This window comes from Rhineura floridana, chromosome 4 (assembly GCF_030035675.1).
Source record: "Rhineura floridana isolate rRhiFlo1 chromosome 4, rRhiFlo1.hap2, whole genome shotgun sequence".
In the NCBI taxonomy this organism is placed as follows: domain Eukaryota; kingdom Metazoa; phylum Chordata; class Lepidosauria; order Squamata; family Rhineuridae; genus Rhineura; species Rhineura floridana.
Window position 1 is genome coordinate 7,775,153 of NC_084483.1, and position 17,166 is coordinate 7,792,318.

Sequence of the window (17,166 nt, forward strand, 5' to 3'; positions counted from 1 at the left end):
GGTAGGGAACATTAAATCTAGGTAACTTGCTTCTGGCAAAAAGGGTTTAAGTGCCCTCAGGCCAGGCCAGGCCGGCCAGGCCAGTCACCAGAAAGCCATTGTAGGAAGAAAGGTAAAATCTGACATTTGTCAGATGTTCTTTTTTTCCATATTGTGAAAAACAAACTAGGATGTTCCTCAGTGGAGCAGAGTCCTTAGGTTTTGTAGTTAGTGCATGGTCAGCGCTATCAAAGTCTTCAGCTGATATTTCTAGGTCAGGTATAATTGAAACAAGCCATCCCGCTATAAAAGATGATGGCACACATGCGTGCTACGTGTGCGCATCCCTGCCATGAGCCAAGATGGTGGCAGAGGCTTCAGCACCTTAGGGAAACCTTGGCCCCCATCTTGGTTAAGGGCAGCACTGTGCACATAACCGCACAACAGCTGAGAAAGGTAGGTTGAGCAAGGGAATGGCGGGGGCTCCAAAGCTCTCGCCATGCGATCCATGGCAGCAGTCCTGCCACGAATCATGGAAGGGGAGCTCCAGGGCCTGGGGTATGCTTGTGCCCAAGGGCTCCAGCATGTCTGGGGCCGGCCCTGCCAGCTTCCTTCTAGTTTTTTCTCCAATATTCCTAATTCTAAGACCAGTTCTGCTTTGAAAGTAGAAGTGTTCTGTCCCATATTGCCATTAGACATTTGTGCTGATTTATGATGCCCTGGTGCCATGTTGTCTGTTAGAGGCCTTTTGTTTGAGGCAGAACTATCCCATTCAGTTGGATAAAAATAGCCTGCTAGCACTCTTTCTTTGGTCTTAATATAGGAAGATATCATACCTTATTAGCCAAGTGGATCAATATTTGCAAGTTATAGTGTTTAAATGCTGCAGAAAGTGTTTTTTCCCCTACAGGGGGAAGGGGTGCTAAGAGATTAAGTGGTCATCTTGTGGCTCACCTAGCCATGCTCCCCATTTTGCAACTGTTTATAGTTTTTATGGTTATTGGATTTTAAAGGGATTTATTTGTTATTGTGAGCCGTCTTGGCTTCCAGTCAGCAACCCTACTTCACAGGGTTGTTGGAAAGCCTCCATATATACACACACTGGAGATGTAAAAATACATACACTCCATATAATAGTTTATTGTCAAAACCAGTTGGTCATTGCAGAACATTTTTAAAAAACAATTAGATCAGTATTAGTTTCCTACAAAATAAAAGAAGTGGTACCTAAGTAAGCCCTGCCTAATTGCTTTAAAATAGGATTGGAAGGGAAGAGAAAGATTTAGAACACAAACGCAACCCTTTGCTACATTCACTCAAAAGTCCAATTAATGTACAGCACAATCCTAACTATGTCAAAAGTAAGTCCTATTGAATTCAGTGGAGTTTACTCTGGGTATGTGGGATTAGCATTACACCTTTGCTCCCAGAAAAACAAGTACCGGATTAAAGCTTCATATTGAGAAGGTTTTCAAAACAGTGTCTTCTTCAACAGCCCAGGAAAATTTAAACTTGTTTGACTCCTGCACACAAGAGAGAAAAAGACTGAAAGCTATATACTTACTTAATTTATGAAATTTTTAGAAAAGCAGGAAAAACCAAGTTTTCTGACTTGCAAAGGGCTCTGGTTATTTCCTTGTCAATCACAACCCTGACTTCACTTATTGGCTGCAAACCTGAAAGGGCAGAATCAGAGCAGCCAGCTACGAGCTCGTTTAACTGAAGTTGTGGTGTGTGTGTGATGTTTTGGTGTATATCTCGGGAACCAGACCACCTAGAAACTTAATTTTAAAAAAATGAAATCTAAGAGTCCAGAGATTAAGGTGACTCACCCAGAGACAACCCCCCAAAACTGGAGTCTCTGGGCAAAAACTGGAGACCTAGTAACCCTAACACCCTCCAAGCCACAGGGGCCCCTATCAGCCATAGGGGCCCTCAGCCAGTGCCCAATCTGACTGCCCACTGGTACTGGGCCTGACCCCACCTACAGCATTGTGTCTTATTTCTTCAACAACCACATGTTGTGCACAGTTGCATGTGCCAAAAGCCCAATGAGCAAGCTCTTGTGTGATAGGAAACCCACACAACCAGGTGTCCTGATCGCACAGGGCCCCTACTACCTGGGCATGAGAAAAAGCCATTTTGCTTACCTGTTAATTCCTGTTTCCTGAGGTAGCTGGAGGAAGCAGTTACCCTGCCCAGTTTTGTGGGCCATGCAGTACAGTTTTGAGGGTTGGGGGGAAAACCAAACAGATTTATTTTTATTAAATTTCTGCCCTGCCCTTCTTCCAAAAAGGAGCCCAGGGTGGCATTTATGGGGTGGAGACAGGGACAAATCCTTGTACTGATGGAATAATACAACCTATCGTATTTTGTGGTAGTTTTTTAAAAACTGCTGTAGCTCAGAGTTTCTTCATTGGATTTTTCTGAAATTTTGCTAGCTACTGGTAAATATTCTATGCCAACTTTCATGTTGATGAAGGTGAATGTTCTTCTGCGTTTTCTTTAATTCCATGGAATCTCAGGTTTGATCTACGGCTGTGATTTTCCAATTCTGTCAGCTTATTTTTGAGAATTTTATTTTCATGTTTGAGGAATAGTATGTCCTCTGAGTTTGTCAAGCTCATGTCCATAGCTTCTGAGGCTGTGGTGGCAATTTCCTCCAGCTGAGAGTTCAGTGTTTCTAATTTATCATCTATGGGTCTTACTGACACCATCCAGCTTCCTTCTAGCTTTTTCTCCAATATTTCTAATTCTGAGGCCAGTTCTTTCTGGAGAGCACCCCAAAGACCTGGGGAGCACCCCAAAAATCCAGAGTCTGTGGGCAAAAACTGGAGACCTGGCAACCCTAGTGTGTTTGTGTGTCTTAATACTGTGTTTGCACTTGGTGTTTGAAGTGGCCTCTGCCGCCCTCTGTGCCTCCTTTGCTGCATTTGCAGTGTTTTATCTTTTTTGCACCTCAGGGAAAAATGTTTGCTTGGGTGGGTGTGCCTTAGTTGGTGGCAGGGCAGGGTCCAGGTGGTGGTTGAGTGAGAGAGATGATGCTGGCTGGCTGTGTGTGTGTGTTACCTTTGGTTTAATACACAAAGATCTGAGCGGTGGCCTCTGCTTCCCTCCCTGTCTCCCTTACCAATGGATAGACCACCAGTGCTAACTTATGGATAAAAATAATTATTCTACTACCTCTTTGTGTTTATTATTTTTAATGTTGTTTAGACTACTTAGGTGTGCAGCAACCAACGGCAGCACCTTGTAGGCACTCTAGGTTTTTTTTTTTTAAAAAAATAACTGTAATTGTAGTGATTACTTTTGAGTAACAGTAAACTAATGAATTCCTTTCATAACAATTGTAATTGTAATGGTAATTTATTCCTTTTTGAGGCCATGTAACAGTAATTGTAATTTATTCCTTTTTAAAAGTAATCTTCCAAGCTCTGCTTTTTTCTAATAATACTCTTTTAAAGTTTTAGGTTTTAAAAATAAAGCCTAAAGTCCTGACATACTAATATAGGAATCACAGCTTCACCTAAGTACGTTTGGGATGCGACTTGCTTCAAATGTGCAGATGTTATGCTTGTTTTTCAAGTTAATAGGCTAATTCTCAGGCAGGTTTCTTACCCTACACAGCAAACCATTTGAAACCTTGTAAAGAATACTCAGGTTTCCTTAAGGCTCGTCCTGTCTGTAAACTCATTCTTAACAGTGAGTGTGCAGGCTTTCAAATGTTCAAGGTTCAACTATGTGCATTCTTCAATAGTACAGTGATGTGGTGGATTGTACATTAAATTACTGAGGGTACAATCCTATTCACATTTAACCTGGGAGTGTTTCTCATTGAATTTGATAGGCCTGACGTGTGAGCTGAGATGAATAGCACTGCAATGTGAGTTACTCTCAATATATCTTCATTCTACCATGTACATCTACGATATAGAACCTATTTAGTTATTTAGAAACAAAGCCTGTTAATATACAGTACTTGATCCTTGAGGTTTTTTTTTTCAACACAGTGTCCTTCTTGGAGACTTTGTTCTGCTATTTATCCTTTCTGAACATATTTCTACCCAGACTTTGGCATATTGACTGACTTCAGTGGGCTTGAGAATGCCTAAATATGTTGGAATGCTGCTGATGCAGCATGAAGATGATGATTATAAAGCAGGGTGAGCAACATCGCCCTAACATTTATTATTGTGAATGGCTCCCTCATCCTAAATGAACAAAAGCTTTTTCTGTTCATAGAGTGAACAATTAAGATTGAAGCCAATATGTATAGGATGAGAGTACAGGAAAGAATAATAAGGTTATGAGGGGGAATCGTAAAAGTAAAAACTCAAAAGAATATTGCGTTCACCCATTTTGTGAATATATACAGGCTGGTCCAAGAGAGTGACACAAATGTAGCTTGTTTTCCTTTAAAGTTTTGCTTCTTGGCTTCTTTATAATTTTTTCTTCTTGGAGAAAGGAGAGGTTATTATATGGGTTTCTTGAACAAACCTAGATTTTATAAATAATTGCCTGTCAGACTGTTCAAGACAGACAAATATACAGCAGACCAACAAAAACATGATCTGTCATATTTCTTAAAGAAATATGTTGATTTTTCATTCTCTGGGGTTGTAAGTGTACCAGTTAGAAACAAATGCCAGTGCTTTTTCTGCTTATGCATTTTTAAAAAACAAATGTAAAATGTGGTAAAGATACAGCTAGAGAAGGAATTTTTATTCCAGTATTCTTGGCCCAAAATGTTTTCATTTGCTTATATGCCTGCAGATCGAAACCAAATACAATAAATGCTGGTGTCCTTTTTTAAAAGTCTGGATGTTTACAGAAAGCATATAATTTTCCATCATTATGGATGCCAACAAAAATAAGAAATCATGATAAAAAGAAAAGTTTAATCATACATTTCAACAAGCACAGACAGAACATCAGAAATGTTTTTTCTTGTTCTTTATTGTACACATGATTTTCAGTTCTTTAAGATGCAGATTAGTTCCAGGAAAATGGCATGTAAAAAAGGTTTCTTTAAAAAGTACAACTCTGCCACTATCAACAGTATGCTATTGAAGGTATTGACTGCAACAATTTACTAGAATTTCCAGTTTTGAAAATTGCCCAGTGAGGAGGTTAGTACACATAATAAATCATTCTGTTAATTGATTGTGAATGTCCTCCATTTGGAATCTTTCCTGGTCCTTGTAATTAAGTCTGCTGCAGCAGCATTTACCATTGGATTGATATAGGAGGGTTCAAGTGAAACATTCAATGAGTTTCCCATCGAGAATGATTACCACAGGCCTTTCCATGTTCAGCTTCACCACAGAGTCTGAACTATGTATTGCAATAGTCTTCATAAAGAACAAAGACGTATGAAATGAACTGGGAGAAAAATGAACTCCATTTATTTATGCTCCTCTGATACACTTGCTGTAATTATATTACAATTGAAGGAAATATTTTTATAATTTCATCTTCTTTGAAATTAATAACAGAAAAGTATAGATTGAACAAAAGATTAGATGGACCAGAGAAGGACTGCATGGGATGTAGTGAAGAGAGCTGTTGCCTTCAGCAGAAGCCAGCGAATGTGTTGCAGTTATCAACAGTGGTAGGATGGAATCACAAAGCTCAAGAGCTTTCACTCAAAAAATACTGAAAACACAAAAGTGACATTTGAGCAAAGGGTAAGCCTTTACTTCTTTCAGTACTGTGGGAACTTGTAACAACGTTTTAAATTTTAATGTTGTTTTTTGAAGGTTATTATGACTTGGTCTTGTTAATCTCACCTGAAAATATATATTATTTGATCCTGGGCATGGTCCTAAATACTAGCCCAAATGCCTACAATTTAAGCAAAAAGGCCACAGGCCGAAACATTCTGTACACATTATAGTCCTTTAAAATGTGTGGTTCTGGGTCATGGAAAACTACGTATGTTCAGTGGGCAATCTACATTCCGTAGTTTGTTAAGAAGAATGAAGCAGCCCCCAATGGAAAACTGAATCACCAAGATTATTCTAAAACTTTATCTATGCTTTTCCTCAAGTTTCTAATTCTCTGCAGTGATGCTAAGAATAGAAACAGTTTTTCTCTCTATTAATGTGTATTAAAACCGTATGCACACTTTACCCTTCAATCTGAAAATATGAAAGAGCAAATTACCTGCCTTCAAAGGAGTCCACTCACAGAGTCAGGAGGAAGTTATAAGGCCATCACGTCCAACTCCCTGCTCAATGCAGGAATCCGTATTACAGCATACTCAACAGGTGGCTGTCCAGCTGCCTCTTGAAGGCCTCCAGTGTTGGAGAACCCAACACCTCCCTAGGTATCACTGTCATACCGCACTAACAATTAAAATGTTTTTCCTGATGTTCGTTGAAATTTGGCTTCCTGTAACTTGAGCACATTATTCCATGTCCTGCACTGTGGGACGATTGAGAAGAGATCCTGGCCCTCCTCTGTGTGGCAACCTTTCAAGTATGTGAAGAGTGCTATCATATCTCCCCTCAGTCTTCTCTTCTCAAGGCTAAACATAACCAGTACGTTCAGTCCCTCCTCATAGTGCTTTGTTTCCAGTCCACTGATCATCCTTGCTGCCCTCCTCTGAACCTGTTCCAGTTTGTCTGCATCCTTCTTAAACTACAGTGTCCAGAACTGGAGGCAGTACTCAAGATGAGGCGTAACCAGTGCTGAATAGAAGGGAACCAATACTTCACGTGATTTGGAAATTATAATTAATGCAGCCTAAAATAGCATTTGCCTTTTTTACAGCTGGATCAGACTGTTGGCTCATATACAGCTTGTGATCACCAACAATCCCAAGATCCTTCTTGCATGTGCTATGGCTGAGCCAAGTATCCCCCATCTTATAACTGTGCATTTGGTCTCTTTTTCCTAGGTGTAGAACTTAGCACTTATCCCTGTTAAATTTCATTCTGTTCTTTTCACCCCAATGCTCCAGCCTATCAAGATCCTTTTGAATTTGGTTTCTGTCTTCCAAAGTATTAGCTATCTTTCCTAATTTTGTATAATCAACAAATCTGATAGGCATTCCCTGCACCTCCTCATCCAAGTCATTAATAAAAATGTTGAAGAGCACTAGGCCCTGGACTGAGCCCTGCAGAACCTTGGTTGTTACCTCCCACCAGTTTGAGAATGAACCATTGATAAGCACTCTTAATGTGTTTCTGCAGCCAGCTGTGGATCCACCTGATAGGCATTCCATCCAGCCCACATTTAGCTAGCTTGCTAATCAGAGTATCATGGAGCATTTTGTCAAAAGCTTTGCTGAGGTTGAGATATATTATGTCCATAGCATGCCCACAGTCTACCAGGGAGGTTACCCAATCAAAAAATGAGGTAGGATTAGTCTGGCAGGATTTGTTCTTCATAAATCCATGTTGGCTTCTAGTAACCACTGCATTATTTTCAAGGTGCTTACAGAGTGACCACTTTATAATCTGCTCCAGAATTTTTCCAGGGATCGATATCAGGCTGACTAGTCTGTAGTTCCCCGGTTCCTCCTTCTTGCCCTTTTTGAAGATAGGGACAACATTAGTCCTCTTCCAGTCAGCTGGCACTTCACCCATTCTCCACGATTTTGCAAAGATAATAGACAATGGTTCTGAGAGTTCTTCAGCCAGTTCCTTCAATACTCTAGGATGCAGTTCATCGGGCCCTGCCAATTTGAACTCGTGCAAAGTGATTAGGTATTCCTTGACCATTTGTCTATCAGGGTCAAACTGAAATGCTGCCCCTTCAACTTCACACTGTCCCGGAATGTCATAGATCCTCTTTTGGGAGAAGACTGAGCCAAAGTAGGAATCGAGGACTTCTGCCTTTTCTTTGTCATCTGTTATCATTTTCCCATCCTCACTGAGTAGCTGTACCACCAATTCTTTTCTCTGTCTTTTACTATGGATATACTGGAAGAAAGCTTCTTTGTCGCATTTGGCATCTCTCGCTAACCTCAGCTCTGACCCATCTTCGATTCCTTTTCTCATCAGGGTCGCCATGAAACCTTACTTAGCATTGTTCTGAGTTTATTAAAAACGGCTTTCCTGAAGTTCAGGGTGTGCTTATGGCTACTCTTGGCTTTTGCTTCCTTTAACATCAAGAACTCAAGTATAGCGTGGTCACTTTCCCCAAAAGTTCCTGTAACTGCCACTTCATCCACCAAGTCACCTCTATTGGTTAGAATCAATTCAAGGATAGCTGATCCTCTAGTTGCTTCTTTCACTTTCTGCAGGAGAAAGTGTCATGGCCCCGTCAGAGTACTCCTCAGATGAGGATGACTCGGGAGTAACAGCAGCAGACCCAGGAGCAGCAGGAGACACGGAGGAGCCTCCTGAGAATCCAGCTCCTTCTGCCCCTCAGCTGCAGAGCACCCCAGGGACAGCAGAGGCCCTGCAGCCAGACACAGACAGTGAACAGGATACTCCCCCCTCACCTGCAGAACGTAGACAGCAGAAGGTCAGGCAGAAGAGAGGCAGGCCTGTCTCCTTAAGGCCCAAACGCTGAGGGCTTACACCTGCTGTCCATCCTGCTCTTTACAAGGCACACCTTGGCTGCAGCTTGTTGCTGACTGCAACGTCAGGCGTGGCTTTGTGTAGACCTAGTTTCCCTGCAGCATCTCTTTGACTGACCTCCTTGGCAATTGATCCCGGACCTCCACTGACCTCACTTCTGGACTTCTGACTCGGCAAGTCCGCTTCGGATAGGCCTGGCAGATTTACAACCCGACTGCTGGCTAAGGACTTTCGTTCCCTGCCAAAGACCCAGGAATTTCCAGCCCCCCCTGACACTGCTGATGCAGTGTAGAGCTGACAGTAAGTCACTTTCAACACAAGTCAGAAATTTCTTGGAGGGGCCGTGTTTGGCAGAATTTGGCTCCCAACAGCTATCAGGGTAACTGAAGTCCCCCATTACTACTACATCATTCCTCCTTGAAACATTGAAACATTGGCAATTTGCTTTTCAAAAGTTACATTCTCATCTTCTGCTTGATTGGGTGGTTGGTGGTAGACTCCAACTAACATGTTCCTTTTATTCCTTGCCCCATTAATTTTAATCCATCATCATCATCATCATCTTTATTGTTACGGTCATAGACCAGAACATTCACATATAACGCTATGAACAATTATACAAAAGTACGAAGATACAATCATAAAATAACGGTAAAACAGTTACATAGCGTGGCGAAAACACTCATAATAAAAATCCAGATATTCTTGGTGGAGCTGGTAAGGTCACCCTCCTGTATTTCTGTGTATTTCTAAATATATATATATTTAATATATAGTGCGACCTCAGTCGCTGTATTCCAGTCATGGGAGTCATCCCACCAAGTTTCAGTTATACCTATTAAGTTTTATTTACTCCCTGTGTTAAGAGTTCAAGTTCGTCTTGTTTGTTCCCATATTCTGGGCATTTATTTTTCTTTCCCTTTCTATTCCTCTTCCAAGTACCGGAAGGATGGATGAGAAAACTATTGTGGCCCCAAAGTCCTTGAGTTTCCAACCCAGAGCTTCAAATTCTGATGTGATTTCTTTGTAGCTCCGCTTGGCAGTATCATTCATTCCTATATTGATATGAAGAAAGGGATATCTGTCGGTGGCCTTTATGAGCAATGGCAACCCTTCCATCACATCTTTTATCTGTTCTCCAGGAAAGCAGTATACTTGGCGAGTCCATGGATCTTCTTGGCATACTTGGGTTTCAATCTCGTGCAGTAAGGAGTCTCCCACCACTACTACTCTTCTCTTCTTGTTGTTGTGGGGCATGGTTTCATTACCTCTGCTTGGCTGAGCTTCAGCCTCTTGCTTGCTGTCTCATGGGGTCACCTGTAATTCTATCCCTGCAGACTAGTCTCATCCTCAAGTGCCTGGAAGCGGTTCCATAATTCCACTGGTGAAGATTGTCTTCTAGCTCTTCTGCTCCTGTCATCCTTTTCCATGGAATTTCCTCCACTTCAATGTTTCTTTCCACAAGAGTCTCCTTTTCTGCTTCAACATGCTGTTGTTCTTCCACCTCCTGTACTTCTCTTTGCTGTTGTTATTCCAGTGTTCTAGAACTCTTCATCTTCTCTAATATTCTTCAGTGTGGCCACCAAGTATTTTTCTTCCAACAGTGCCACCAGCTTGCACTTGTTGCACATTTACACCATGTTATTCTCAGGCAAGAAAGCAAACATTGCACACACCATGCAGGTCACCACCACTGTAGTGTCCTTCCAGTGCATAGTATCTACTACCTTTTGTTTCTTTCTTTCTACTGGTATTGGAATGGACTATGCTTTGTCCTGCCCTTCTTCAGGGTAAATACGAGAGTCCCACTGGTATGTGGTGCGGCGTACAAGGGAAAAACTTTTTAGGGACTTCCCCTTTGATCTTCCCCACCGAACTCCTCTGCCACACTCCTGTTAGCTCTCCCTGTTCACTCACTCTGTTCACTCACTCACTCTCTGAGAGCTGGCTCACTTGTATCTCCTCTGGACTAGCTTACACATCTCCCTCTGTTCTGCTCAGTTAGGAGTCAGAAAGCCGGAGAGTGCCCCAGATGTGATGTGGGAAAAGGTTTTGTGGTCAGATGAGACTAAGATAGAGCTTTTTGGCCAAAATTCAAAGCTCTTTGTGTGGCGTAAACCTAACACTGCCCATGCCTCAAGTCACATCATCCCTACAGTGAAGTATGGTGGTGGCAGCATCATGCTGTGGGGATGCTTCTCATCAGCAAGGACTGGGCATCTTGTTAAAACTGAACAAAGAACGGATGGAGCAAAATACAGGGAAATACTGCAAGAGAACCTGCTTCAGTCCCCTAAAAAACTGAAGCTTGGGAGGAAATTCGCTTTTCAGCAGACAGTGATCCCAAGCACAAGGCCAAAGCAACATTGGAGTGGCTCAAGAACAAAAAGCTGTATGTCCTACAGTGGCCCAGTCAAAATTCTGATCTCAATCTCATTGAGAATCCGCGGCGCTCTTTGAAAATTGCAGTCCACAAGCGACATCCAACCAACCAGAATGACCTGGAGCGAATCTGCCAAGAGGAATGGGCCAAAATCCCTCCAATACTGTGTGCAAAGCTGGTACATATCTACCCCAAAAGACTTAAAGCTGTTATTGCAGCAAAAGGAGGCTCTACCAAATATTAATGTGTGTGGGATGAATACTTATGCAAGCAACATGATTCAGTTTTTTATGTTTCTTACAAACATTTCCCAACATAAAACCAATGTCACCTTACAATAATTGATTTTGAGTTTCAGTATTTCAAAATAAAATCGCATGCAGAACGAAAGTACAATGTACCATTTCTAATTCAGTAATATGAGAGCATTGGCCAGGGGTCTGAGTACTTTTACAAGGCACTGCATATATTTTTAACATATAACTTAACTCCGCCTCCCTTTCTATTCCTTCTGTTCTTTTTGAACAAGTTATATCCTTTCATGGCTACATTCTAGTCATCCCATTAAGTTTCAGTTATACCCATGAAGTTGTATTTACTCGTGTGTATTAAGAGTTCAAGCTCGTCCTGTTTGTTTTCCATGCTTCAGGCATTAGTATACAGACATCAAAGACCATGTGATTTATGGCCTGGCTTCCTTCCTATATGAAGACTATTACTGGGCCCCATTAGAGCCATTCCCTCAGTTCCTCTGACTGTGCACAAGCCTTTGTTAGTCGTTACTGCCAAGTTTACGTCTCCTTCTCCCTTAGGATTCATTTTCAAGCTCTCCTGGTGAATTTCTCCATTCAGTGGCCAAACATATTCTTCTCAGTCCTTGTGAGGTGCAACCCATCAGTTGCCAGCAGTCTATCTTCCAGGAAGCATAGCACGTGATCCCAGAATCCAAATCTCTCATGTGGGCACCACCTTCGTAGCCAGTCATTCACCCAGAGTATTTTTCTTTCCCTTTCCACTCCTCTTCTAAGTACCGGAAGGATAGACGAGAAAACTATCAGGGCTCCAAAGTCCTTGAGTTTCTTTCCTAGAGCTTCAAAGTCGGACCTGATTTCTTCATAGCTCCGCTTGGCATTATTATTTGTTCCCACATGAATGGGAAGAAAGGGAAATCTGTCAGTGAGCTTTATGAGCGATGGCAACCCTTCCGTCACATCTCTAATCCATCCTCCAGGGAGACTGCATACCTGGCGAGTCCATGGATCTTCTCGGCATACTTGGGTTTCAATCCCATGCAGTAGGGAGTCTCCCACCACTACTACTGTTTTTGTTGTGGGGCATGGTTTCATTGCCTCTCCTTGACTGAGCTTCAGCCTCTTGCTTGCTGTCACGTTGGGTTCTCCTGTAATTCTTCCCATGCAGCCTAGTCTCATCCTCAAGTGCCTGGAAGCGATTCCATAGTTCCACCGGTGAAGGGTGTCTTCTGGCTCTTCTGCTCCTGTCACCCTTTTCCATGGAGTTTCCTCCACTTCGTTGTTGCTCTCCACAACAGTCTCCTCTTCTGTTTCAACATGCTGTTGTTCTTCAACCTTCTGCACTTCTCTTTGCTGTTCTTCTCTTATACTCTTCAGTGGCAACCTGCCATTCCGGGCCCCTCACTTTTTCTTCCAACAGCACCGCCATCTTTCACTTGTACACCATATTGTTCTCAAGCAAGAAAACAAACATTGCACACATCTTGCAGGTCACCACCACTGGACTATCTTCCCCATCCATAGTCTCTACTGCCTTTTGTTTCTTTCTACTTTTATTGGTATGGCCTGTGCTTTGTGCTGTTCTCCTTCATAGTAAATAAGAGAGTCACACCAGTATGTGGTGTGTTGTACATGGGGAAATTTTTTTTTAGGGACCTCCCCCTTGACCTCCCCCACCATACTCCTCTTAGCTCTCCCTGTTCGGTCGCTCTCTGAGAGTTGGCTCACATCTATCTCCTCTGGACCAGCTGAGACAGCTCCCTCTGCTCTGCTCAGTTAGGAGTCAGGAAACAGAATGAAAACTCCCAGCATGCACAGCTGCTCCTAGTTGCACTCAGCAGCTATCAGGCCACGCCCCTTCCAATCAAGCTGCTATGGAGCCCTTCAGAGCACATGGTTTCAGAGCCTCTTTATCTGTCCCTTCCTACACCTCCTCTGCCAAACTCCTGTTAGCTCTCCCTGTTCGCTCGCCCTCTGAGAGCTGTGTCTATGCAAGTATCACTGTTTTGAGCATGCCCTGATTGAAAGAGCCTCACCTAGGGCATAAATTCATACAGAGACACGATGGGCAGCTTTCTTTGAGGGTGGATAATTATGCTGCATCTCTGTACCAGGAGTGATGAAAATTGCTCCAGTTACACTGCATGCAGAGATGCACCAGAATTGCTTTCACCTGAGGACACCCGTGGTTTGGGCTTGCAGGAGGCCTTATTTATTTGGTAAGTATTTTCTCATGCTACAGTGTCAATTCTCTCATAGCACATAGCTTGGAAATCACACTCTTTCAAAAAGCAAATAAGGTAGACCATTATTATTATACGAATATCACAGACGGAAGCTGAGGCTAAGAGATAATGGGTTGCCTGGTGAGTTCTTAGCTAGGCTTAAATATCATATCAAGGACTACCTGGCTCACAGCTCATGGAGTTAACCATTCAGTTCTCGAATGAATACCTAATGGCTTTATAAGCCTTAAAAAAAAGCAGATCAATTAATAACCCTACAAAATATTTTCCTCATAATTAAAAAAGAAAAGAAAGATGATTTGTAATTCGGTGGACAGAAAATAAACCACATGCAACTTTTGTCCTGATATGTATAATGATATATAGTGATGAACTAAATTTAAGAAAAAGGACACTGCTGTTTAGATGTGTGAGGTGACACTGAAATAAGAGCTACTGGAAATGTCAGAATTGTGTGAACTGTATTTTCCTTCACCTACACAATATAACAAACATCCTGCCATTAATTAGCTAAATGTTCCATTTAGAAAACAAGAGTAACAATTAAGGGGGATGAAAAAAAGACAGTCAGTGATAGTCACAACAAACCAGCCCACTCACAATTACACATACACATTCTGGAGTTCTTATTTATTTATATTTCTCCCTCCATGAAGGGTACAGAAAAAAAACCACCTTAATATAACACTGTCTTTCTTGTTGCTGTAGCCACATCCATATCAGCAAGCAAGAAAAGTCATCCCGTTTCTGTGGTAGGCACTCTGTCAAAGAAAGAAAATCTGTAATGAATTATCACATCAACTTAAACAAGGAAAAGAGGCAGAGAGCAAAGTAAGGCTTTCTTCCTGTTTTGTACACTATTGGCTGCAGTCTAATAGCAAGCTTAATCTTAAAATTTCTGGTCGGGAAGCATTAAGCAACCACTTTTTCTGTTAAAGCTCAGTGTGGTTAGCAAGAGGTTAGAGATTCTGTTTCAGGACATGTGCAAAAAATGTCATCCTATTTTGTTAATTACTTAATAAATAAATACACTGAGTCAAAAACCTACTATTTTAATATTTCTGCCCTTCATAAATCCATGCAGTCTCTTCACTATGGGCAAGATTCACGCCTTAAGTACAATAAATTACTGTGGTATCATGGTCATTCTACGGTCTAGGCTAAAATCTCTTTGAGTTATATAAACAGACATCAGTGTCACTACAATACTCATCCAATCACCCATCACTTCATCTAGCAGATGGATGTCTCCCAGTAGTGTAGTTGTTTCTGACACTGCCTATTATAACATGCTTTTGAAAAAGGGGCAGGTATTACCAAAGTCAATGCTATAACATGTGAGAAAGATAAAAATCCACCCTAAAACCAGACTTTCTTCAAACAAAACACATTCCTTAAAGGAACCTCTGTTTAGCTACTAGTTATTTTCTCATAGCATGACACACTTGGTACATGTGCATTTCTTACACAAACTCTGAATTATGATCCTAAATTTTCAGAAGTACAAACTGAAGGTTGGGTGGGTGCGTGGTAATATAATCAGCATAAGAAATAGAAAAAAATGTTATTTTCTTAAACTAAATCTATATTGAGTGTTAACACATAGATTATTAGTCAACCTAGAGCTATGAATGAGGTAAAATATGAAATTGCATAAATTATTAGGAAGTAGGCAATTTTTAAAAAATGATCAAGAAAGATCCATAGAACCAGAGGTCCATCAGCTCAACATTTATTCTAAGTAAATGGTTGAAAATATTATTTATTATATGATTGTTCAATGTTTAGATAATCATTCCAGAGAGTAGTAAAATTAATTAAAAATCGGCCATGACTTTTTTAAACTTTGAAACTGCAGGTCAGAGTATGGGGCAAGGTCAGTAACAGGATTACAGATACTCTGTGAACATGGCTGATTTTTAATTAATTTCAACAAACTGTGAGACCACTGACAGAAAAACGTTCAACAGGGGTCTAACACTCTTGGTTTAGACTTTGAACTCTGAATTCTCTCTGAGTGTTTTGTGTATCACCATGAAAGAGGGTTGTTAAGGAAGTGTTTCTGAGTTCATGTAAGATTTTATTTGGAAATGAGCTTATGGGAAGCAGCAGAATGACTTGGGGGGTATCATTCAACATGGTGGAATGTGAAAAATCCATGCTGGCTATAGCATACAGCCACTCTTGTGGCTGCATAATAAGGAACCTTAAAAAGATATCTACAGCTGTTGGGTTACAGAGTGGCTTAGTTCGTACATAAAGCTAAGCCAAACTATGGCCTAGGGAGAGCAAGCAAGCATGTAGGTGCCCAGGAGGAAAACTGTAGCTGCCTCACTCCTCCCACAATCTTGCTGCTGCCATTCTGGCTGGAGCTAATTATGTGTGAGCCCAGGCTTGTGGTTTTTCTTGCTCCTAGCAATCCATGAGATCTAACCAACATTTGTTCTTGGTTCATGGTTTGGTTCATGCCTGAGTTTGCCCATAAGCCTGAGTTTGCATGTAATGCTAAGCAAACTCTGACTTACCTTATATAATGAAACTTGCTAATGTATCTTCAAGGATGTGATTGACTAAGTTTGACTGATGTGCAGTAGAGAACCTCAGCTTCAGGAGTCACTCCTTGACACAGACACCATGTCAATCTACCCTGGTCTCCTAGATTCAAATCCTTCTACTCTGGCTTTCATATTCTTTCTACATTGCTCACACACATACATGAGATAGATAAGATATACTGTATATTGAATACAGATACAGTTGAACCTTTCTACCCAAACTTTCAACAAGGGCCTCTAAGGCAGCTTATAAACCAATTAAAACAATATAAGATTATCAACAATAACTGAAAAAGATTAGATAAAAATAAAATGAGCAGGATTATTATAGATTTAAAAACGAAGGAAAGCTCCTAAAATTCATTTGATTTTAAAAGGTTGGGTAAACAGGACAGGGTCTGATGTCTAAAAGCTAGTGAAGGAATCAAGTGTATTTGCTAAGGGAGGGAAGTCTACAATTATGATACTATCACAGAGTAGCTTAAGGCTACCCTTTCTCCAGTAGTTACCTCTAAAGGTAGAGCACCAAGAGATGAAGATCTTAGTTGATAGGCAGGTTCACTTGGTCACTGGCCTTGTAGGGCTTTGTAGGCTAAAGCTTGCATTTTGAATTGTGCCCAGAAACAAAGTGGAAGTCAATGAAGATCTTTGAGCACAGGGGAAGTATGTTCCTAACAATGAGTGCCTGTTTACAACCTGGCTACCATGTTTTGGACCAAACAACGTTTCTAAACACCTTTTAGAGGCAGTCCCATATGCAATTAGGGATGGACAAATCTGTCCATTTCCATTTTGCTCTGTTTCTCATTATTCCATTCTTATGTTTAGTTAACCCTATTTCCACGTTTGCAATTTTTAAAAGAAAGGTTTACATGAAAACAGAAAAGATATAATTCACAGAAGATCAAGGCTCAAACACTGGGCATTTTCTTCCCAGAAGGAAATATCCTACTGAGGCAGGGCAGGGCTGGAGAGTGGGACAACTCCTCCCCTTCAAAGAGGAGGCAACAAGATCTAAAGACCCTGCCCATCACATCTGGAGGGAGGCATCATCCTACCTATAGAATGTCCTCTAAGTTAATATGTCAAATTCATATGTATTCAACTAATACATTCCATCAGTGCAAGGATTTCTGCTTGTGCAATGGGACTTCCCCCTCCCCCTGTGCCTTCCCTAAATCTGTGCCATAGAACAGATTTAGCATGGGGAGAGGAGAGGGG

At 41.3% G+C, this 17,166-nt stretch overlaps 1 protein-coding gene across 1 annotated transcript in view; it reads right to left on the reverse strand.

Annotated features, from left to right (window-relative positions):
• Positions 1–13,992: 13,992 nt before the first annotated feature.
• Positions 13,993–17,166, reverse strand: part of SUPT3H (SPT3 homolog, SAGA and STAGA complex component) — a 390,566-nt gene continuing 387,392 nt past the window's right edge. Inside the window, exon 12 of the mRNA XM_061626041.1 lies at positions 13,993–14,151. Within this exon, the coding sequence (XP_061482025.1) occupies positions 14,110–14,151 (42 nt within the window). The 3' untranslated portion in view covers positions 13,993–14,109. The remainder of the gene's footprint in view (positions 14,152–17,166) is intronic.